The 24,785-nt window shown below is 38.5% G+C and overlaps 1 protein-coding gene across 2 annotated transcripts in view; it reads right to left on the reverse strand.

Moving 5' to 3' along the window:
* Nucleotides 1-24,785, reverse strand: part of PSPC1 (paraspeckle component 1) — a 58,501-nt gene that overhangs the window by 5,079 nt on the left and 28,637 nt on the right. Inside the window, exons 7-9 of one of the 2 annotated variants that reach the window (XM_056858670.1) lie at nt 19,562-19,619; nt 16,648-16,826; nt 13,617-13,817 (exon numbers count right to left, since the gene is read on the reverse strand). The exons of the other annotated variant lie outside the window; for it this stretch is intronic. Of the exons in view, the coding sequence (XP_056714648.1) occupies nt 13,632-13,817; nt 16,648-16,826; nt 19,562-19,619 (423 nt within the window). The 3' untranslated portion in view covers nt 13,617-13,631. Of the gene's footprint in view, nt 1-13,616; nt 13,818-16,647; nt 16,827-19,561; nt 19,620-24,785 lie in introns of those variants that run through there. 2 annotated transcript variants of the gene reach the window in all.

Here is a 24,785-nt window from a genome sequence, read left to right on the forward strand (position 1 = left end):
GGAAAAAACTATTAATCGAGAGAACGTACTCAATAAGGGGGAATGAAGTTCTTCAACTAAATGCTCACAGTTCTTCAACTAAATGCTTTCACCTTGAAAGCCTAACTTATGGTAGCTACAGTAATCTTCAAATCTGATGAAGTAAAGAAGATATATGCTTCAAAGTCACACAAAATGCCTTGGGTCCTGATACACTTAGGATAAAGGCAGCCATATCAATATTTTAAATAAAATGCAATGAAAAATCACCATACAGCAGAATCATGTAAAGCCAATGAGTTTGGGGGAGGAGAGGCGGTATTGATTTATGAAAAAAATTCTTTGAGCTGGGAGGGGGGTGTCAAAATTGCTTCAACATCAGCATTATTTACACAGCATCCTTCATTCATCTTCCAGTATCTCATAATGTCACTCCATATTCTCCATTTCCCCCTTTCTGTGACTATTACATCTTACCTTGCATTGCAGCAGTCACCAGGATTTGGCCAGTGTTCTAGTCCCACTTCCAAAAATAGAAATGGCAGGTTTGTACAGTCTTTCTGGAGCTATAACTTCTGAAGCCATGCCATGAATATGCAAGGATGACAGGGAAAGGAGAAGCTGTTTGCCAGTGTAGAGGTCTATGGCTTACTGTTATTCATACTCTCCTATATCTTATATCCATCTGTTCAAAAAAACCTAAAGATCTAATAAGGATATATTTGTGATTTAATACACAGACATGCACATAACAAAAATGTACACTAATAGGACAATATTTCATCAAACTTGTATGTTGCTACAACATTGGCCCAATATAAAGGGAAAAAATAAGGTAGTTAACTTCTGCTTGTAAAACACAATGCTTGGTTTGGAGCTAGCCATAACAGAACAGAACCTCTTAAATAAATTTTAATTAACACTATCCACATTTTTAACACTTTAAACTGACAATGGCCTTACTCCAAAACAAAAAGCAAACCTTTTTAACTACAATACATGGACCAACAGGCTGTTAAAGATTTATGTAGTTCAAGACTACAAATAATTCATCACAAAGCAAGCCTGTTTGATGATGCATTTATTAGCTTAATTCAAGTTATTCAAGTTTATTCAAGTTAGCTGAATTAACTAGTTGTTTATGTCATGTCAAACACGTAGCAACTCAAGAAAGCGATAATACAGGCTTCGGAAAGCAACAGCACAGGGAAAGACAAGGGATTGAGTTTTAAATACTCCATTTGTTCATGTAAAATACTCCTGGTATTCCAGACTTCCAGCAGCATACTCCATGTCCTATGTCACGTATAAGGTGAAGATCTAATTTATTCATATTTCCCACATTTCTTAGCTTAGAAATTATTCCATCCTATTGGAATTAGCTCCACAACTACTTTGAGATTTCATAAAACTTTTGATTTTCAGTTTCCAGCATTTCAATTAATATCATTTAACATACGAAGGTTTGTCTCTCCTCTGAGCCTTACAGGGAAAAGAGAAATTCTTTATTTTTACAATTGAATCAGAAGAACAATATTTGTATACAGATGCAAAACCTTTATAGCGTATTGTATTATTACTTCAGCTGTTACGATAAAGAGCAGAAGAAAAGGATATAAACAAAACCGGTATTTTAAAAGCAGTTATGCCAACAGCTCATTGCTGAGTTGTAATAGTATTTGCTGAATACGTCTGTGGTCACTCAAAAAGTACAGAACACTCCATTAGTCTTGCAACTGATTGTCAGCCCATGTTGGGACTCCACATCATCTAGGTACCCAGAAAAAGGCAATGTTGTTGTACTTAGCTTTCGGGTACTGCACCAACAGATTTAAATAATAGATTGTTTTTAATTAACTGCGCAATCCTGGGGGGGAAGCACACAAGGAACTGATGAGGTGCTCTGCCAGCGTATCTTAGACATACACTCAGGGCAGCAGTGCCCTGGCTGGGTACCAGTGTAGCAATGGCCCAGAGCAACACCAGTGCATGCTGTTGCACTGGCAGTGAAAAGGGCCACCCAGAAGCATGGCAACAGTTAGTTGGCTCCCTAAGCTGCCCCCCAAAACCAGTGGGCACTTGTGTGTGTTGACATGTTTGTGAAGTGCCATCAAGTTGCTTCCAACTCATAGCTACCCTTATGAATTAATTACCCCAAAACGTCCCATCGTTCACAGCCTTGCTCAGGTCTTGCAGGGAGGGCTGTGGCTTCCTCAATTGAGTCAATCCATCACATGTTATGTCTTCCTCTTTTCCTACTGCCATCAACTTTTCCTAGCATTATTCTCTTTTCCAGAGTCTTGTCTTATCATAATGTAACCACAGTACAATTGCCTCTTTGGGCATTTATACCATCAAGAACCATGGCATAATCCATAGTCACCTTCCCAATGGAAAAGGCCACATACCCAGGCACAGGCCCCGCCCAAAATTCCCAGCAGAGGACAGGATGCCTACTGCAGCCACAACCAATCACCTCCTTCCCCAGTGGCAGCCAAACCTCCTCCCTCCCATGCACCCATGCACCCCCTCCACTACATAAACTCCAGCCAGGACATCTCATAATTCAGGAGATAGGGTGCATGGCACGGGGCTCTGTCTCAGAGGTCTCTCCTGTGTATACTTGGGAGTGCACAGAATTCCACTAGGGTGGCTGGAGAGGCACAAAGAATACACTTAGCACCACTGAGGGAGCACTCACACCTCCGTTTGTGGGAGTAAAACATCAGCTCTGAGGCTTCTGCCGGCCTTGTGCCTCTTCCCATGTGGGGATTGAACCAGGAGCCCTGGCCTTTCCACTGAGCCATGCCTGCCTGTGCATGGTCTCTGCCTGGCCCCATGTGGCTGGTAGTGATATTAGGGGCTGCAATGAAGTACCTGATCCTGGATGGCATGCTTCCTTTGAACTTTTTCTCTTGGCCCAGTGGTTAGGATGCCAGACTTGGGGGTGAGTTCAAACCTGACATCTCTTTTTTATTTTTACTTTTTTCAGAGGCAGGCTGTATGTAGCTCAGAACAGGGATGGATTGTGTGTGGCAGTACTTTTGATGCCAGTCAGGCCTTTGCTGGGGAAGAGGAGGTTGCCTTGTTTGCAGTGTGGGTACCCTTTGGGCTGGGCTGTTAGGCCATGTACCTCTGTTGGGGTTGTGCTGTTACTGGGTTTTCCCTCCCTGTCTGCTGGTGCTTCGTGGGGGGGGGAGGGACATTCAGGAGCAGTGGCCAGACTAGAAGCTGATGAGTGGTTGCACCTGTGTGTGCCACTCAAAGGAGCATCACTGGTTGCCATTATCTGATTGGTGGCTATCACCAAGGTTGCTGTGGACTCCAGGGTGCTTGCTATGCCATCTGAGCCTTGCAGAGGATTATGTGTTATTTTCTGTTGTGGAATGGAACGTCCATAAGGAACAGACAAGCAGCACCACTTCTGCATTGGCAGGCGGTTGCCGCCATCTCAGCAACCCTCAGGATTGCGCTGCCCATGTAAGTTTGTCTGATCAGATTCAGCATTACCACAAAACTACCTCCCATTTTATGAATGGTGTGTTGCCTTTTGCAACTGACAAAGGTAAGTTATAAAAATAATTATAATTATATGATAAAATTATACATTTTAAATTTGCAAAATCAGATTAGGAACTTTTACATGCTAGCCTTTCAATATACTGCCAAATAATGAGATTTGCGGCAACTGATGGTTTGATTTTAGTAAATAATTTGGAGGGGGTGTGCATGCATGGCCAGATGTAAACCTGTACATACACACATTTGGTACCTTTAAAATAAATAATGAGAAATTTATTTTTTCAGTGGGACTGCACAAACTGAGATAAAAATATAGGCATTTAAAGGCCTATGATTAAACAGAATACAAATCCCACAAAATCAAAGAGCATCATATTATTGCAACCCTATGTGGAAAAGGTTGATTCTAGTTGTAAAAGTGAAGGTTTGAAAGTATTAATTCCTATTTGCCCAATATCATGTAGCACAACATTTTTCAAATTTAAGGCAAAAAGTATAGGCAGAATGGTCAAATTCATAAATCAGTATCTGAAATTAGTATTCATTTATACAGAAATCAAGACAAGTCAATAATATCTTTTACAATAATCATTTTTTCTTCCAGTGCAGCTTTTAAAGAACCATAGTTACACAATACATTTTTCTGTAGTGGAGAGGCTAGAGATGTGAAAATGGGGGGGGGGGACTGAAAAAATATGGCATATGCACCCCCCCTCCCAAACTTTTACCATAGAAAATTTGGAAGTTTCATGGAGCACTGGAAAACTCTCATGAAACTCATTTTGGGAATGGCTGAAATGTTTTACAAGGCATTACTCAAAACATGTAGTATGAAAAATTTTAATGTAACAATCTACATAATTGGATGATAATTCTTGGGTCTGTAGGCATATGCAATATTTGAACATTTATTTACTCTTTCAATGTGACTAATTTTGTCTACAATAATATAAAGCACAGAATACACTATTCAAAAACTCAATGTTTAATGTGTAACTGTTCAAACATGCTGCTGGCCCAAATTTTTATTAATACACAAGAACTTTTTTGGCAGACTTTATTTGCATATTTTACTACAAAATTTACTCCAATATTTGTTTTCTATTTTCAACATTCATTTTCTTCCTCTCTCACACATCGCAAGAAGATACATATGGTAAGGGAGCATCAAGTACAGCAATGTGCAGTGTAGTCTCTCTCTGTAGTATAAAGTACACTTGCACTTTCGCTCATAGAAAATTAAGGCATTTCAACTTTTAAATATCACAAATATGCCAAATACTACAATTTTAGATGCTATTAAATTACATATTTTGTATAGTCAAAGTAGTAAAATACGTTTTAGCAAAGTATTGTATATATTTCAATCCCCCCCCCCATGTCTTTTTCCCAAAGGGGAAAAACACATCCCCCCTCCCCAGTGGTTTCCCATTTGGTGCTAATTTTATAGCTCTAGAAGCTAAACAATATCCAACACCCTTTTACCAAGTTTAATGCAGGTAAGCAGTTACTTCCTGCACTGCAGTTATGAATGGCGTCTAAGGGGGGGGGGAAATCACAAACTATGAGACTAAGCACATCTTGGAACATGATTGTATTAACCAAAGACATTTTATTAGAACTCGGAAACTAAATAGAGTATCCAAAGTCATTAGGATACTTTCACGTGACTTCAGACAATTTTGGCACACATGTAGAATTGGATCCAGCAATTTATTGGCACAAGGTCCAGGTATCTTTGTGTAAGAATCATGGATATATTATTTGGAGATGTGACATTTATAATGTCCATTAAAAATGCCTTTCAGCAAGTAGAGTACAAGATGATTTGCATATTTTGCTAGTGCTACCAGAGTGGGGAAAGGGGTCATTCTAAGTTTTAGAAGATAGGATTTATTTTTAGAAACATTAGAAAAACTCAGCATGAGCTGGGGTATAGTAACGTAGATGTCAGGAACAACAAAGCGAAGTGTAAACAGACGCCAGCATTTAAGTCATTAGGCTGTTAAGAAAATAGTTATAACCAATATATTCCTGAATAGCAGGATTTATGTTATAAGACTGTACTGAATAAAGCCCGCTTTAAATTACTTTGAATTGTTCTAAAAGTTAGATTATCAAAGTATAAGGCATATTAAGGTAGAGTATTAGGTTTTAGTCAGAAATTTTACATCCTGGTGCAACAGGAATATGAGGCAGTGAAATTACCAAGTTTTAGCTTTGCATAGTACAAAACTGGGAATATATCCCAATCCACAAACTCCATATCAGCACTTCAACTAAAATGCTGAATATGCGTCACAGGGCAAATTGGACAGCCTGTTTATCCGAGGAAAACTCTAGGATTTTTAAGACATTGAGTAAGGGTGATTATACTTAATTTTCTTACATTAGACGTTTACTGCTTTTCAACAGCTGTTCACCAAACAGTTATAACAATGAGCAGTAAAAAAGGTTCACATCCTCCTGTAATATCTTTCCCAGAACTGTTTTAACACATCAGTTTCAAAAGTAGACCTTGAACTAGATTTACCTTAAATATGCACTAGGTTGAAATTAGAGATCAGGCAATTTCAGCAATCAGCAGCTGGGCCCAACACAGTTCACACTCAAACAATTCCCACTGTAGCCAGCACAAACTCTTGTCCTCCAACCCTCAGTTATTATGAATGAAAAGTATATTAGCAGCAAGCCTCGGTATTCAAACATTTCCCCTCTCACTGAGCATCAGTTTTCCCCCCTCCAATAAATAAGCAATAAAAAGTATTCACTAGAATTGTCAGCATTACTAGTTCTAGCACGCTTGTTTTTAGACTTAAGAATTCAATAATTTGATTTATTTTACTTGTTTATCCTTTTATAGTGATGAATTCAGGTGACATCTTCCATAAAAATAAAAAAAGAATCATAAAGCCTGCAAATCAGTTTTACAAAATGTTATAAATATCACATTGTACCAAATGACTTACCTGAACTTCATGTGCCTTAAATAATTCATTCTTTGCAGTTTTGTAAAGCATCAGCTTGTTCTGCAGTTAAAAGTATTGCCCTGGATTTAGAAGCAGATAAGCTAATAATCATATTTTAAGGGTTGTTTTAAACTAGCTGTACTACAGCTGAGTAAAATTAAAGTAGAAGGCGGCAATCTAAGAAATTACATGTGAATTCTGGTAGAAACAAGGGAGTTATGTAGGGTCAGTAGATTGTCTTCATTGTTCTTGGCTCATATGACCCCCATATTTGTTCTGTTTAGTTTTGCTACTGGATCCTTTGAATTATAAGCTTTTCAAATATTTAATGGAATTACACTCTCCGACCAATAGGAATAAGGTAAATTATACATCTAATCAAAATTGCGGGCCCAATTTACTGACATGTAAACCTCAACAAAACCAAAAACGTGAAGTTGCCCGTGTAAGGCAACTTAAGAAATCCAGAGAGATCTTAGTATTTTATTTAGCAAGATTTGATATCACTCCACAGCAAAGTGTTCTAAGCAATTTCCAATAAAATGCAAAATTAAAAGAGAACGCCATCATAACAAATGCAAACAAGAATTAAAAAATCATAATTCAGTTTAAAACCTCAAGCATATTCTCAGAAATTAAACACTTCACAAACTAAGATCCGAGCTATCACCTCTGTTTTATTTGTATAGAACTTCAGCTTACTGGCCCTCATCCAGCTCATTAACAAGTTTTCCAACACATGGGATGGGCAGTACTCTAGAAGAATCCAGCAGAAACAAAAAACACTTTCCAGATTATGCTGTTTATGGAATACTGAATATTTTTTCTTTAAAAAGCAAATACATTTTTAGAACAAACCTCCATATTTACAGGGTGCTGCTCAGTGGTGATATATTCAAGAAAACATCCTTCATAATAATACAGAAATCCTATGCAATGCTCTTGATTCAGTAACATTATATTATACAGCAAAGTAAAATGATGCAAATGCACTTCTAGAGCACCTTCTAACACACCAACTTTTAAGTTATATCAGTACAGTTTTTAATTAACAATTAAAAACAGAATGAGATACTAAATCAGTTAAATTGGTTTTAGCACACTTCAGAGATAAGTAGTGCATTTAGAATATTCATTAAGAGCTGCTAATCTTGAACTAGAATCTAGTGTTCCAAATCTGTCTCTGCACAAGCAGACATCCCATCAACATGGCAGAACACAGATCACAAGGAAGATATTAAAAAACACATTTGAGCCGTAGTACCAAAACATATATTTTAGAAATCTCATCTTAAATCTGCAAAGCAGTTTAATATTCTAAACTTTTAAAAGATGTCATTGTAACAAATATTCCAGTATTTTACAGCTCCACCATATAAATGTGAGTTATGAATTGCTTGCATATTGTTCAATTCCTTGTACATGGTGGAGTAACTTTCTCAAAAAGAAGTGGTTTTGCCTACAAGCTTAATATATCACAGGTTCACATCAGACATGACAAAACCACAGTTTAGGAACCTTAACTTATGGTTTGGCATGAGAATTGAATTTGCAAACCAGTTACAGCCTCTATCCTGACTCCAGAGGCTCTTTCACCATACAAGACAGGATTTTAGAACAGACAGAAAACAAACTTAAGAGCAGCCACTCTTATGCCATGGTTTGGCTGCAAGTTTGAAAGTTCAAATCTTGTTTGGGTTCTACACTATGGTTCAAATAAGTTATTAGCTGTCAAAATCTTAACTGAGATATTAAGAAGCGTTGAATTTATACTGAATAGATTCTTTACAAATATTTTCCCCCTTAAGCTTATAACAAATGCATATAAGCTCAGTTCTACATAGCCTATTTCCAGTAATTAACTCTGATGTAGCGGTGAAGGTGAACTTCTGAACTGTTGCACATAAAGTCATAAAGTTCACCTAAACTCACCCTGCCCACTGCAATCCAAATTTAAGTTAAATGCAACCTCAACCAGTATAAAGTGATAATTGTAGCTCAGCTTAAATGGTAGAAGAGTTTTCATTCAGTATCAAAGGTTCTCTGAAATAAACTTAGATGAATGCACTGAAAAGTCTAAGCAGCTATCTATTGCCTGAATCCACAATCAAATGCGTAACACAAGTGCAAAATCAGCTCTTCCCCACTGTATTCCAAATGTCCTCAGGGGATAAATAATGTATTTTGTGATCCAGGTCCTCAAAAAAGAGATACATCTAGAACAGATTGCTGTAATTTTGGTAGCTGAAGAACTGGACACAGGAATCACAGGAGTCACTACTAAGAAGTTAAGTTTCAGAGGGTGGCCATTGTTCATCTGCAGTAGAACAGTTAGATTTGAGTCCAATAGTACCTTAGAGATCAACAAGAGTTTTAGAGTATAAGCTTTCAAGAGTCAAAGCTCCCTTCATTAGACACAATAGAAAGGTGCTACTGGACTCAAATCTAACTGTTCTAAGTTGCAGCTGTAGCATTGGAAGGTTTTGGTCACATAGTATGTTCTCCATGCAAATGTGTTCCTGGAGATAGGACCCACTCTGTGAATCATCACAGAACTGTGAATATGAATGTCCCAATTCTGCTATCACAACATCAGTCGAAGAATTCTGAGTACCAAGCTGGGTGCCAACACTGGCATTGCTTGGCCAGCACTTGTCCATTCTCCGCTTACGAGGCTATGCACAGGTGAATGCAGTGAATAAGACAGAACGCTCTGTGCAATCCAGAGGATCGAGCTTTAGCCATGATGTGCAAGCCAGAATTAGTGCCACAGGAACTTCCCAAGGTCCAGTTACTAAGCATAGTTTTCTTAATTGTACCTCTAAGAGTTTCCACACTCTTACCACAACTGTGAAAACGTAATATAGGCCAGGAACATCCCGACTTCTGTATTGCTGGGATCATTCTTCCACACACTACTCCGGGGGCTGGAACAATCCAACTGCCTCATGAAATATCAGGTTCTATAATGAAGTTGCCATATTTTAGCAGTAAAGCCTTCAAAGCTACATAGTTCACATGCTTATTCAAAGTATTTATTGACCTGCTTTCCATAAAAAAAATGTTCAAAGCTTGATGGCATGAGCTCAACTACTGTGGCGAGGAACAAGTGTACTTCCACAAAAATCCCTTACAGACTGTCAGTAGTTCTCAGTCTTCCCAGAATATGCAACAGCACCAGCAACTTTTATATGATGAATACGTGATGCCTCATGGCTTCCAAGTAAAAGTGAGCAATGTTTTAAACACACCTTGATTCAATTTTAGTAGTTTCTTCAGGGTGGGACTCCTGGTCACTCCTGAGCCACAGGTTATTAATGGGTTGCTGAACAGTGCACATTTCTGGACCAAAATGTTCATTGTTAAGGAAATTTTGTGTTATTTCAACATTGTAGCTGAATGTAGTTCAACACTGTAATTTGGTAACTATAAATGTAGTTACCAAATTTGCACTTGGTGTTCACAGTTCTTGATATGCTCACAAAGCAATCCAAAATAGATGAAACAATGTTTGACTAGTAGCTGGACAATAATTTTTTAATCTGATTTACACCCTGCCCTTTTCTGGCAAAGCCAGTTCAGGGCAGCTAACAACAGATAATTAATAACAGAAGATGATCTATAATCCTAGACATTGCCTCCTTTCTTAACATCAATCAAAGATCCACTTTAGAATACTCAACCACACACTAAGGGCATCAAACATCCAGTAATTCTCCAGTTCAACCTTTATAAAACTCCATATTTATGGTAAGTAATTGGTGACCTGGGTTAAGTTAGGGGTAGAAGTTTACATGTATATTTCACAGAGTTTGAGTGTTAAGAATCTTGGAGATAATGATTTCCAACCAAGCCAATAACATGCTTTTAGGCAGGAATTAGAACAAGTTCAGTTATTTGCCTATAAATATGACCCTGTATTTTATAGTATAACCTCTATTTAATAGTGTGATTTTATTGTATTATTATTATTTTATTGTATCTAATATTGTATTGTTAGCTGCCCTGAGCCTAGCCTTGGCTGGGGAGTGAGGGCGGGATAAAAACCAGATAGAATAGATTAGGATAGGGTAGGATGGATGGGTAGGATGGATACAAATCCAGCTGGATTCAAACCAAGAAGTGTAGAAAGAATCATAGTGCTAATCTGCTCTGACAATTGTCTGAGCAGTAGGTTTAAAATCAAATCACTCTTAAAAATAGGGTCAAAAATCTAAATTTGGACCTGGAAACAATTTTCAGAGTATTTCTCTTCTTAAGGAAAAAAAACCCCTCTACAGAACATTAAAAATTCAGCAAAGCTCTATAAGGGACACTGAATCAGACACTTCTCAGTGTAAGTTTATATTGCTACCCAATTGCTTTACACAAAAATGAGTTTTTGCTATACTATCCAATAAACTCTCTCAATTATGCCATTTCGTGATGTCACCACCTGTAAACATTGTATACATAATTCTACATAGTTTCAGAAAGCTTAGGCTTTCTGCTTTTCAAACATGAGATGAAATATTTAAAGTTTGTGGGGAAGAAATGGGGTTGCAGAAAATCCGGAACTAAAGCTGCAATCAAAATATATGATCTGAGTGAAAAACACAAGATATTATTTCAAATGCGTATCAGACCATGGTGATACATCTTCCCCAGAACTGTGGCAGTTTCTTCAATTTTGCAGGATCACTAAGACTAATTTTTCCATGAGAATGTGCCCATACTCAGAAAAAAAATCAACAAATTTGGCCTCACAACGCGGCAAGTCAGTTCGTGATTTAATTTAAACTTTGCCTTCTGATACAGAGGCACACATTTAGATGAAATAGTCTGTAATAATAAACTGGACATTAAAAATAGTTTCAGTCACTATTTACATTTACAAGAAGTTTATTCTTCATTGGTTGATCAGACTATACCTAGAATTTTCAGTGGATCTTGAACATCACAAAAATGGCTCTGCAATCTGACACCTGCAACCCATCACAAATTAGGTTCCTCTGTGTATATATTACTTAGGAGCAGGTAATACATTAATAAGAACTTCTATACTAAATATGATTGCAAGCCAACCCTTGGAAGCCTTACCACATGTATGACCAAGAAGTCACTCTCATACAAAAGAGTAATTAAAGTAGATTTCATCCACTGTACTATGTGGATAATAAACACTAAAGAATAATCCAATGTTCACCAAAATGATCCACTGAGTCAAATATACTGGTTACTGTCTCAAATATACTGGTTACTAAGTTTTCAACTTCACATTAAGACAACCAATGCTGTGAAATCCTACATTCTTACCAGAATTTAAAGTTTAAGGAGGAAGACAAAACTGTAAAGGGCAATAGAAAAATAGATCATTCCAGAAACTATACATGAGGAAGTACTCAGAGAATCGCTTAATTTCTGAAAGGCTCAGATATGTTTGTTCTTTTTATGACTCTGAATGTTAATTACCCTTACCTTCCCTGTCTAGAAAGTTTAATAGTAAATGAGAGCAGGAGGAAGCAATTTGTAGTTAATTTAAATGACTAGCATATTTCTCTTCTATCATGCAATATGGGAATCTGCTATCTGAAAAAAGCAAAAACTCTGTTGAACATGGATTAGTACACTAGTTCTGTGCACAACAACCCTCACAATCTTTGTGAGAGAATATTTTTGTTGTTAAAAATGACACATTTAAAAAATTACAATTTTGCCTATAACAGGGCTTTTAGTAGTAGTAGGTACCCTGGTAGGGATTGAGACAATTTTATTAGTAATAGACTTTTCCAGCAAATGGCAGTGCTCCTGAATAGTGATACCTGGCCCCAATTCTATCAAATCAGTTTATGTGAGGGCATTACTTTAAAGTTGAAGACATTACTTCAAAGTTACACTGATCAAAAGTATGATTTCATGGTCATAGGCCACTATCTTACCTCGATAAGTAAGTGGATCAGAAGTAGAAAAAATCTCTCTTCCAGTTGCTTAAAATGAACATTCTTGTCAATTTAACACAAGCAGAAAAAATATGAATACGGTTTAGTTTGAATATTACACAATCTTTCTGCACTCATAACCACTGACTGTTCCTTATAATGCCAATATTATTAAGACGGTTCATATGATAAGGTGTACACCAATCAGTAATTTTTAACATGCGAACATCCTCAATATTTACATGTATGAGAAACCTTTTATAGGATGATTACAATATACTTTGCACATCACAGAACCCATATATACTAGCACAGGGACCATGAACACGTGTTTTCTCTACCATGCCAGTTTCCTATGCATGAAAGTTCATTTATTTTTCTGTGAGAATGAAATATCTACAATAGCACTAGTACAGAAAGATTTCAGAATAAACTGGAAGTCTTGAGAAATACTATCCATTATGAATCCTATAAAAAGGCAACACCACAGGTATGAGGTCCTTAAATAAAAGTACAATGTGTCATTTTAAAATACAAATACTCATCTATAAAGGTTCACTGTTTCATTTGCAATTTTCTTGCAAAACTTTACCATCATCTACGACTACAAAACCACAGGTAAATATTTACTACTTAGAGAAGTTTCAAAACTCAAAGTGTTTATTTAAAAGTTAAACAGAGAATACATTCTGATGACAATCCAATTGCAACTAAATTTGTACACACTGGTGGAAATATTTCTTTACTAATCTAAAATGGCTTCAGATGTTCTATAGACGCAATAGCCTGAACATTTGTTCTACCGCGTACCACAAGCTGCATCATCGCATGTATACAATGGATAAAGCATTTTATTTTGAAAAAGTAGGCATTATAAAAGGAGGAAAAAAAGATGTATGCTTACAATTAAAATTAAGGACAATATTCATAACAATGCTTCAAATGTTTTTTCAACTGATTTGTTTTATATTTTATTGTAAGCATGGAACTGCACAAATATCACAGCATGGTCACATTATATTCTGCTGGTCACAAACATCTTACGTACAAAAGGAAGCACATCATTTCTGTTCTACACTAAAGCCTATGACCGAATACAAAAAAAGGCTAATTCTTACAAAACAAAACAAAATTAATGACTACATTGACAATAAAACCGTTTAAGGTAATAGCTAAAATTATAAAGGCATAAACACCAGATAAATCAGTGATTTTTCCCCCTCAAGAGTAAGGAATGAAAATTTCAGTATCTGCGACGCTTGTTAGGTCCTTCAAAGCTGCCCCCTGGGTTTCCTCTACCAAAGCCACCGGGTCCACTATTGACGGCACCTACACCACCCATAGACGGCTGAGGGGTTTCAGAGCCTGTCCTACTAACCATAGCTGAACCCATTTGTGGAGGGCCTCCTGGAGGAAATCTCTCAGTGTGCTAACACAGACAATATTAAGTCCATTTGGAATGAGCCAGCATTTAAAACAGCCGTAAAAAACCAGACAAAAAAGTGGCGTTTCCATGAAGTTCAGCAGATAGTCCAGCAGAGTCAGATGACACATAGAAGGAAGAAAGGAGCAATTAAGTTAGTCATTACTGTAAAAGTAAGCTGAAAAAGTAAGTTAACTAAGGTTGAGTCCACCAGTGTACTAAGATAAAAGCAAATAAAGTCTAAGATCCAAGTAAAGCAATGTATCATTCTAATCCACTCAGAGCTCTCTCTAAAGGAAGAGTGGTATAGAAGTGTATTAAATATTCTGAATTTTAGTTCTGTAGAAAACTAAATTGTATGTAAAGAAATAATGCAAGTTACCCAATATCAATGTATTAATATTAAAATAACCAAGTCCCACTACGTTTTGGAAAACCTATTACATCAGTACAAGTAAAAAGAAGTTTAGGATAGCAGACTAATAAAAAATTAACCCAGTTTTACAGTTCTACCAATGGAAATATATAGCTAGATGCCATTTTTCACCTAAGCATTTAACTTCCAAATTTTGCAATCGGGACACCTTTTCTTTAATAATATGAACTGCCAAGCTAAAGAAGAGTAAGGATTATCCAAACTGGGATCCACTGTAGTTCAAAAGGCAAGTTCTAAATTATGGCTTGGATCTAAAAGTGTAGTTGCATCAGGATAATGGCAGTTTGCCAGATTAAACTACTCTTGATTTTAATGTTCATATTTCCTTTTGAAAATATGGCCATTAACTGAATACTGCATAATTTTGAAAATCTGATTTCTGATTAACTGCTTTGTTTTCAACAGCAGAATGTATATAGTTTAGTCTTTCTGAGATTACCTTGCATCGAAGAGGACAGCAGTTTAAGCAGCTATGTAAATTAGAAAGACCAAGTACAGAAACAAAGTTTGTAAACTTACTTTAAATAGGTTTAATTTTTCATGTTGTATTCTGAATTAATTTTAGTGTGTTCATTATTTTCTTGCAAGTAAGTGACTAGGCAAACTCATAGAGGATAGTCTATCATTGCCTAGTAGCAATGATGACTAAATGAAATCTCCACATTTAGAAGCAGCATACTTCTAAAAACCAGCTGCTGGGTAACAAGAGGGGGAAGAAGCTTTAGTTTCCATGCTCTGCCTTTAGGCTTTCCAGAGACATATGGTGATTACTATAGAAAGAAGGATGCTAGATGAGAGGAAGCTTTGGTGTGATCTAACTAGACTCTTCTTATGTTCTTGGATTTACTGCATATGACTTGTTTTTAAAGTCACACATAGTGGTGCAGTTGCTTTCCAATAATTTATGAATAATTCATATGGGTGTGTTCTCCTGGAGTTATGCACAATGCAGTTTAGAATGTACAGCTGGATTCCTTTTTTCTTCCTTAGGAAACACCTCATTTCAAGGAAGAAATGCTATACTAACAGCCCTTTTAGTGAAAGCGGCCACCTCACAGTCCACTTGCCTTCTACTGGTCTAAAAATTATCTACCTTGTTTTAAAGGAAGATTATACTATTCAAGAAATCAGTTTGGATCTTGTGAAAAGTAGGTATAAATCCTGCAATATGAAAGAAGGTTTCTGGTTCTCAAGCTAGAGTAGATTTAAGGTATGTTAACAAGTCCAAACATTCATCTCTTTTAATGTGTGAGGGGTCCGTTTCCTTTTAATCTGCCGTATTATACAGCCCAATTTCTCAAGACCCCTTCACAAGGAAGGGAGTGGGGGAGGATCCACCTCCCTATTTCAGTACTGTGCTCACACTGCAATGGAGCTACTACTGGCTATTGTGTTTTATAAAAATTCCCCAGTAAGATACAGCCTCCCCCCGGCACCCCCAACAGACTATGTTTCAAAAGACATTAGTAGAAAATAAGCCAGGATTCAAAGAAGTGGCATACAGACGTACTGGAGAAATACATGCACCACTGGAGTCTGGTTTGTTGTTTCTGGTTGTAATTTTTTCCATAACCACAGAGACAGGTCAGCGGGATGTCTCTTCATAAATGGGAAATACACAAACAGCAACAACAAATCAAATTCCACCTGCATACATCATTCCTCCCAGGGCATGGAGGAAGCTTTTTTTTGAATCCTAGGCATAGGATGAAAGGTAGCCTTAACAGAGCTATGAAAATACAGTTCAAAATGCATATTTGAATTTCAACTGACAAAAAAGTCTTGTTTTTATCATCTATGGAATTAAGACTTATGAAGCAGGTGCTTCCCAAAATTCAGTCTCACAGATGGCTTCATAATCATTCCCTTACCAAAAACAGAGCATCATGCGAAGTAACTTGCTTAAACATTCATGTATCCAAAGATATCTTCACACTATTGATTTCAATAATCACCACTGTAATAGTCTCAAAATCATACATGCATCTTTAAACATAGCAAAAAAAATTCTTTCAAATATTCCTCATTTAAATGACATATCCTACTCTGCCATTTTATTACAAAGAGAAATAAATGTTTGGTGCATAAGAAGTCAGTGAGTTTGTGATTTAAATGCAAAGCTCACTTGCAACTGGTCAAGCAGAAGAGTTTGACAAGTAACATCTGTATCAATTAGATCGTAATGCATTTTCAAAAATAATGAAGTACACAACTTTTAATATACCTTTGGTAAAATTATAAACAAGACTATAACATGCTTCGCGATTGTGTTTATCTTAAGGTATAAAAGGTATTAACCTAAAGGTACTATTGTTAGCCTATCAGTGTGAAGTTATCCTTGCACCAAAAGGTGTGTCATAATGAACTAAGAACAAAATGAAAATTTTTATGATACATTACCACAGCTCCATTATCTGGCATCATTGGTGTCCCAATGTTTGCAGCTCCTTCTGGCCCCAAGGAAGGACCAGGACCCATTGCAGGGCCAGGCATTGTTCCTCTGTTGTTCATATTCATACCCATCATTGGAGGAGGAGGAGGAGGACCTTGGTTTCCAGCAGGTGCTGGGCTAAAGGCATCTATGCAAAACAGTCTACACTTAGAGCTGTCCTAGCTGAATTTGAAATAATTAAAAATATACAACAAATAAAACTACAAAACAATTATTTGAAATAGATTGTTATTCTTTGAGACTGTACATTTACTTCCACTATCTGCCTCGAAGCAGAAATTATTGAAAGTTACTGCTGAAATGAAACAGAAAGCTTCATAACGGGTTGGATCCAGCCATCTTTTTCACTCAGCGTCACCCAATTCCCCTTTTTTACTACAGCTCTTGTTCCACCTGACTTTGGTTCACGCATGCCCCATAACCTCCCAACACAGCTTTTTCTTTTGGTCATCAAAGGGGAACGCTCCTACCCTTTACATCAGCACAAAAGCTAGTCAGATCCAACCCATTGTCTATAAAAATTTAAATGACTTGTACATACTACTGCAGCAACCACAGCAGTTACTGTCTGCAATAACTTTGAGTATGCCCCAATCCAGAGAACTCAGGTGCTTTGATATGGCTTTGCACTGGTATAATGTCCGGGGAGGGGGGTTGTATTACTTCCCTGGCAACCTTCTTGAGATATGGTACTGAACGCTGGGAAAGTCAAGAAAAGTCTCATTGCATTATATCTGGATTGGGCCTTAATTTGAAGCTGCTGCTTAGTTTGTTACAGTTTTTACATGTTGAAGCTGAAGAAGGCACTAAATACTTGAAGAACAACGTAATTTGGAATGACGTACAAGATCAAATCAACTAAATTACGAGGCTTCCCATAAATACCAAATGTACAGAGGAAATAAAGTAGCTAAAACCAGTCAGGGGCATTTATAGTCAAGATATAAGCACTACTTCAATTTATTGATAAGAGCAATATGACAAGTTGGCTCGCAATTGAAAATATAAAAAGGTATCATGGTAATGTAAGAATATAATCATAACATTTTTTTTTTTACAAAATTTAAGTATAGCTCTTCCACCAGAAGGTAAAGTCTTGTACAACAAAGTTATTCATTGACAGATAGTAATTAAGTTCTAATTAACTTATTGGCAATAGTCATGGCATGGGCCATTTGAGCAACCCTAACGCCATAAGGATGACTAGACGAATGTGAAACAATGTTACAACAGAAAAGAGCAAAACGTTCTTACACTGCTGTAACACTGCTAGCCTTGTAATTAAGAAAATCAAATTCCTCTTTTAGGACTGAACTAGATGCAACTGTGCTTGTCTTTTACATATGGGTGAAGGGATCTGATTTCTCCCTCAAGAAAGGCGACACCAGGTTCACCTGGAATGATAAAAGTGAAGGATGCCATGGTGACAAAGGATGTAGACTCTTTCATCCACTTTCCTCTTATGAGGTAATAACTGGGTACCCAATACATGGTTCAAAAAAACAATGAAGAATTCTAATTATATCAAAGCCAAGAAAGATCCAAGAATGCAGCTTTTTCATGCATTTCAGTTTGGACACCTATCATTTGCCTATAAAATGATTATCAGCTACCATTTTACAGTCTCTCAAATACGGTCATTTCTATAAATAATGAAAAAAATTGTTTTTACTTGTTACAACACTGTATATGAATTAACAAAGGATTCTAGTGCCTACTTGCTCCAAGGCATCTCTTACTTCACCTAGATGGTTCCACTTAACTTAATCTACCAACCATTTTTTTCTGGGAGGGGAGATCTTGTGCTTCTTTCAAGCTTCTTTGGCAGTATGGGGTCTGATTTTCAAAAAAGTAAAGGGCCTGAGTAGATGTAGAAATGTTGTGCCTCTATTATGAGGCACCATTATGAACAGACCAAGGACATGAATTTCTACTGAGCCTCATTTCAAGATTTCATGCTGTTATCATGCTATGAATTAACTACACAATCTTTTTAAAGCATCTGATGTGAATTCATCTAGGTTTGCTGGTGTGCTAGCACCATGCTCCTCACTCAGCTGTTCACGGTAAGTGGCTTTGTTTTAAAGTGATCTGTAGACTGAGGCACGGTTTTACTGAACTGATAAATCATTAATACTGCCATGAAGTCAAATATTCTCTAGTAAAATATGAACATGGTCAGACAACACTAAAACAAACCTAAGGGAGGCAGGCAGAATTCAAGCATGAAGAGTTATATGACCCATACCCAGTTGAAAAGCCATGTTTAGCATTCATGGGAAGTTGTGTCTGCCAGGATGACAGTAGAAGATTCCACTTCTGTAAATTCTGAACAAGCAGTTCTAACTATACCCAAGGCATACAGTCATCACAATGACTATCACAATGAACTTGTTTTGTGGGCTAATTAAATGAGGCGGCTTTTACAAACAGGCAGAAGGCCAACTACTGAAGGTGCTTATAAAATATCAAATCGTACCTTGTGTTCAACAATTCCCAGAATTAGGCCTCTGATTCCAATAAACAGCAACACACAGTCAAGAGCTTCCCAGATCAAAGATTCAAGCTCTTGAAATGCAAACTTTCCTTGTGCTAGACATAAATTACATTTTGGTTTTCTTCTAAAAGTTTCAAGTACTTATGGCCACACAGAAATCCATGCTTTTCAAGATCTATAGTCCATATTTATCATGTTCACTTGCACTTTTCCAATTTGTTCATTGAGATACTTGTTGAAGTCAAGATTTACCAGATCTAGGTTTGTTGTAAGAATAGTCAACATATGATACTCATAAGTAAAATGCACAGTCTCAAAGAAGTTTTTTTTTCAAATAACAAGAGCCTTTAGCTTTGGATCCCTACCTCCCATGTTTATTGCTCCACGAGGACCCATATCACCCATTCTCATTTCCTGTTCTCTCTGAAAGTAAACATAATTTTCATCGTCAACCTACCACTTATTACTTCAACATTCCCATCTTTTCAAGAAATACCAACTTTCAGTTAGGCCACCACTTTAAGAAATAGAGCTAATTCTCCAGATTGCATAGATCTACAACAAACACCCCCACAATTGTATTAAGATATTTAAAAAGATACAAGTCATTTTGGACCTGTTCAGACATTATTCTGCATATATTCTCCCAATGGCAAGAAAAACAGTGAGAGGAAAAAGGGAGGACATGCATAACGAAAGACCTTCCAGACCTAGCACCCAGAGAAATCCAGGAAGCAGTATCAATTCAGGTGGTTAGAAATGGTCCACATGTTTAACTGAATTCTCCATAGAATTACCTTAGGCTCTATGCATGCATCCACAGCTGCATGGATAATGTTCTGGTCCAGTACAGGAATATCATTTCTTAATCTCATAAGTCATGGTTACTTCTACACTGGGCCACTGCTTGAAGCACAAATACACATTCTATTTTCACTGAGTGCAGCAACCCTGTATATGCATGTATGCCATGGTATGCTTTCTCTCTATGATCCTGAGTGAGTGCCGTTATAGGCATAAACGAGACCAAGGTAACCTCATAAAAGTCTAGGGCCAACTAAACAACTGGCCGCAGAGAACATGAAAGTACTCATATTGCCTATCTTGTATTAAGCTGTTACGGTAATCATATGTCAACTTCATTGCTAAAAAAATCAGCTCCACAGGAAACTATGGAAGAAAGTACAATATTTACCAAATGCCAAGATAGGACTCACCATCTATCTTGCACTTAAGGCAATGTACACAATAACACACACTCTTTCAATAAAGCTAAAAGTAAAACTAAACAGCCACCATCAGGATATTGTAGAAATATTAAAATTCTATAGAACTAAGTGCAGAGAGCCCTATTACATTTCCCAACCATTTGTTTAAGAATACTGAAGAAACAGCTTTCATACACCTTCGATGTGGCTTCAGGGAAAAAAATTAACAGTCATGAGACCAGTGAGCAACGCTGCAAAACCTGATAAATAAATGCCGAAACTGTAAAAATGGGATTATGTAAGTGTAATCAGCAAGGAAAGATATCTTGTCCCCTTACTCCAAGACAATACATGATGATGATGCATTTTCTTCATCAAAACATAGTTGTTTCCATGAACGAAGAACTAACAAATTCTTTTTGATAGCGTTTAAAAATACAGCATGAACCTGCAAAGAAGAATTCACAAGTACAAATACAAGTTTCTTATGCGGCCAAATATGGCAGAATACCCTAGACAGCCTGCATGGTGATGCTCAGTCAGTTTACACTTAGTATAAAATGGGAATTTGAATGTCAATGGTACAGAGGTAAAGCGCCACAAGATCCAATGAATTTGCCAGGACAGTATAAGTATGAATAGTATTGTAGCAGAAATGTAGACAGAAGGCACTTGGACAGGTGAACATATTAAAAAAGATTTAGTAGTTGATAGGGAAAAAGTGCCATGATTTGAAGACAAAACTCAGGATATCTGTCTACAGAAAATGCATGAAGGCATCTGCCGGTCAAAAATGACCAGTTCCCACCTTGGAGACCTTGCACTATCTTCATTTCTGTAACACCACCCTAACAGCAGCCCTAGTAGCCTGATTTTGTCACACCTCAGAAGCTGAGCAGGGTCATTTCTTGGATGGGAGACCACCAAGGAACAGCGAGGCTGCTATGCAGAGGAAAGCAAAGGCAAATCACTTCTGCTCATCTCTTGCCTTAAAAATCCCATAAAGTGGAACTTTCATAGGGTTGCTGTGAGTCAGTCACAACTCAACAGCACACTTTACCTTTAAAAACAACCTTGAAAACTCTGAACTGCCTTCCTTATCTCAAGCAAAGCTCAGGTACAGAGCAAGGGGAAGGAGTGCCCAGGGCAGGGGGGAGGGGTGTGCCACACGCTGGAGCCAGGCGCTGGTGACCCAAGGGGCAGTCGCCATGATGCCACTACTGCTTACCCACCCCCTGGCCTCATGCGCAGCTGCTGTAGGTGTGGACAATGAGGAAGATGGGCAGCTACATGCTGGCTGGCGGCGTGCACACCTACCGGGCCACAGTGCCCTTGCCACAGCGGCTCTCTTTTTCTGCATGCCCACACTGGCATCCCCCCCACTTGCGCCCCACCCCCCAAGATCCAGCCCTGGCAAAGCTTTCACACGAGCAAAGCAGAATCAGTTTGTTTTTTTTTACCCACTATTCATACTTCCATATAGTGATGTGGATTTAAGCCCTGGGTTGCATGCAATATCAGGTAAAGATGACAATAAGAAAATAGAAAACTATCCATTTTTATAGCTCGTTACTTCATTTCAAATTGTGATTGATCTTTGGATTTTCCAGAAGTATCCTACAAGTAAGCAGGTTCAAGTTATTTTCACTGAAGCTCATACTGGGGAATTCAATACTCCCCAATATACAGATAAGTTTTTCAATTTTCCAAAAACTGAAGTGGCATTTCACACTAAAAACTCTTGAACACACAGCTAAGTCTTGGCCATATTAGCCACATAGTGATCAGACCCCCACAATTCACTATTAGACAACTCAGCTTTTTTGAGCTAAAAATGAAGTGGTATTCTCAGATAGCATTTCACACCACCTTTTACCTAAATCAGGGTTTTCCTTTACTTATCCTCAGATTGCAGAAATACACAGCACTTCACCTGCAGCAGGAGATTCCTAAAATCTACTGCATGTTCTCCTGTCTCCCCAGTAAACCCCTTCTTGCAAGAGCAGCTTCACAGACTCAAATGTTACTTCTGCAATGTGGTATCTTCTAATATGCTAAGCCCCCTAGACATCAAGCATTTGTCAGAATATTTTACATTTTATATAACACTGTGAATTTAATGGAATCTAGCATAAAACAGATTACTGAAATGAAAGGCAATGGCAAAGCACAAACCAACAAACAGGAGCTGGTCCAAAAATATTCTACCACTGAAAGATATGAAAGCATTTAGAATAATTTTGTGCCCGCATTTTCAAAAGCACTTCTCATGCTTGAAATAGGATAATTTTACAGGGTACACAAAGCTTTATCCACAACACTTCCTTCTGGATTATTACAATAATAAGTAACTTATCAAAGAACAGTGGTAGTCTTATTTGTTGGGACTCATGATTCACTGGAGAGGGAATGAGGAACAGAACTCCCGCTGAGCCCGTTTTCTTTACCACCTCGACGATTATCATAGGGAAGATGGGGAGTTTCCTACATGGCACATTAAACTGCTCAGGGGCAAAGAGTGCAGCGCTTGAGAAATAGATCTTAACTAGATAGTATGGGAGCAGATGCTCGTTTGCATACTCTGGCCCCAAGCCTTCCAGGGCCTTAGAAAGAACAACGTGCACTTTTGAATTGTGCCTAGAAACAGATGGGTAGCCAGTGAAGATCTTTCAGCACAAGGGTGATACGATCCCTGTAGCCAATACCCGACAGTGGCCTGGCTGCTCCACTTTAGACCAACTGACGTTTCCACACCATTTTCAAAGGCAGCCTCATGTTTCTCTCATCTAAGATGGACAACTGGTCACATGAACCAAGGGAACAGAATGCCTTTTACTGGCTGGCTGCTGAGACCCACCATCACTGAAATTTACAGGCAGCTCACAAGGATGCTTGTTTCGCTATGCTGCCAAAGACTAATTCTTACCACTCCTTCTCCAGCATGCTAGCAAATATTTCTAGCAAGGTAAATGCATGTGCCAAGTTAATTGAACAGATCATTACCTTTTGCAAGGTGAGACTGAGGCCTTTTGTAGCCTGTAATAAATATTGCATGAAAGAAAATAAGGGTGTACATTGTAAAAACCTCCACCCTGGCGGCTATGCCACTTATTTCAGAATGCTGGGAATAATCTTTCCTCAGTAAGCAGAATCCTATATCATTCTATTCAGTCTTTATCACTTATATCAAATAGCTGCCTTATCCTACCAGATATTTGGATCCAAGGCTAAAATTGAACCTCTTCAATTAAGAAAGTACCGTATATACCCATGTATAAGCCGACCCGCGTATAAGCCGAGGTGCCTAATTTCTCCCCCAAAATGGGGAAAAATTAGGCACTCGCGTATAAGCCGAGGGTCGGCTTATAACCCCTCCCCCCCCCCGCAGGCTTACCTGACAGGGCTCTCCAGCGGCGAGGGTCCGGCGGCGGCGCGGCCCGGGGGGGCTGGGCAGCCTTCCTGCGGCTGCAGGAGGCTGCCCCAGGCCGCTCCCGGCAGGAGGAAGTGGCGGCGAGGCCCAGGGGGACCCGGAGCAGCCTTCCTGCGGCTGCAGGAGGCTGCCCAAGGCCCCTCCCGCCCGGGAAAAATGGCGGGGGGGGGCGGGAAGGGCCAGGGCAGCCATCCTGCGGCTGCAGGAGGCTGCCCAAGGCCCCTCCCGCCCAGGAAAAATTGGGGTCGGGGGGGCCGGGGAAGCCTTCCTGCGGCTGCAGGAGGCTGCCCAAGGCCCCTCCCGCCCAGGAAAAATGGCGGCGGGGGCCAGGGGGGCCAGGGAAGCCTTCCTGCGGCTGCAGGAGGCTGCCCCAGGCCGCTCCTGGCGGCAGGAAGCGGCACGGGCCCGGCGGCGGCAAGTTTCCCCCCTCCCTCCTCCCTCCCTGCCCCCGTATTGACCCGCGTATAAGCCGAGGCCGGCTTTTTCAGCCCATTTTTGGGGCTGAAAAACTCGGCTTATACGCGAGTATATACAGTATCCCTCTTACAAGTACAGGAGTAAAGGGAAGAAGCATTCTTCCAAAAAGCTGCTTCAATAGTGGGAGAGCAAAAGCTAAAGAGTAAAATTATTTCTGCAAGAAAAAGAAGAGAAACAGTAGAAAGACTATGGTGGAGGACAGAAGAGAATGGCTGTAGCATGGAACAGTATGTTAGGAACATGATGGATTAAACAAAAATATATGCTTATTCAAAGAGAAAGTTTTCAAATGAACCATGCCGATCCTGCCACTTCTTTTCAGGAAGAACAAATAATAAACTCAGTAAGAAGTAATCAAACATGTCAACTGGATCTAGCTTATTTAGGGAAATGTCTGTGCTGAATTCCTTCTCAAACAAATGACAGATACTGGACTGCTATATTTATTACTGATGTGACAGAAGTCATTAGTGG

This window comes from Euleptes europaea, chromosome 12 (genome assembly GCF_029931775.1).
Source record: "Euleptes europaea isolate rEulEur1 chromosome 12, rEulEur1.hap1, whole genome shotgun sequence".
NCBI classification, from domain to species: domain Eukaryota; kingdom Metazoa; phylum Chordata; class Lepidosauria; order Squamata; family Sphaerodactylidae; genus Euleptes; species Euleptes europaea.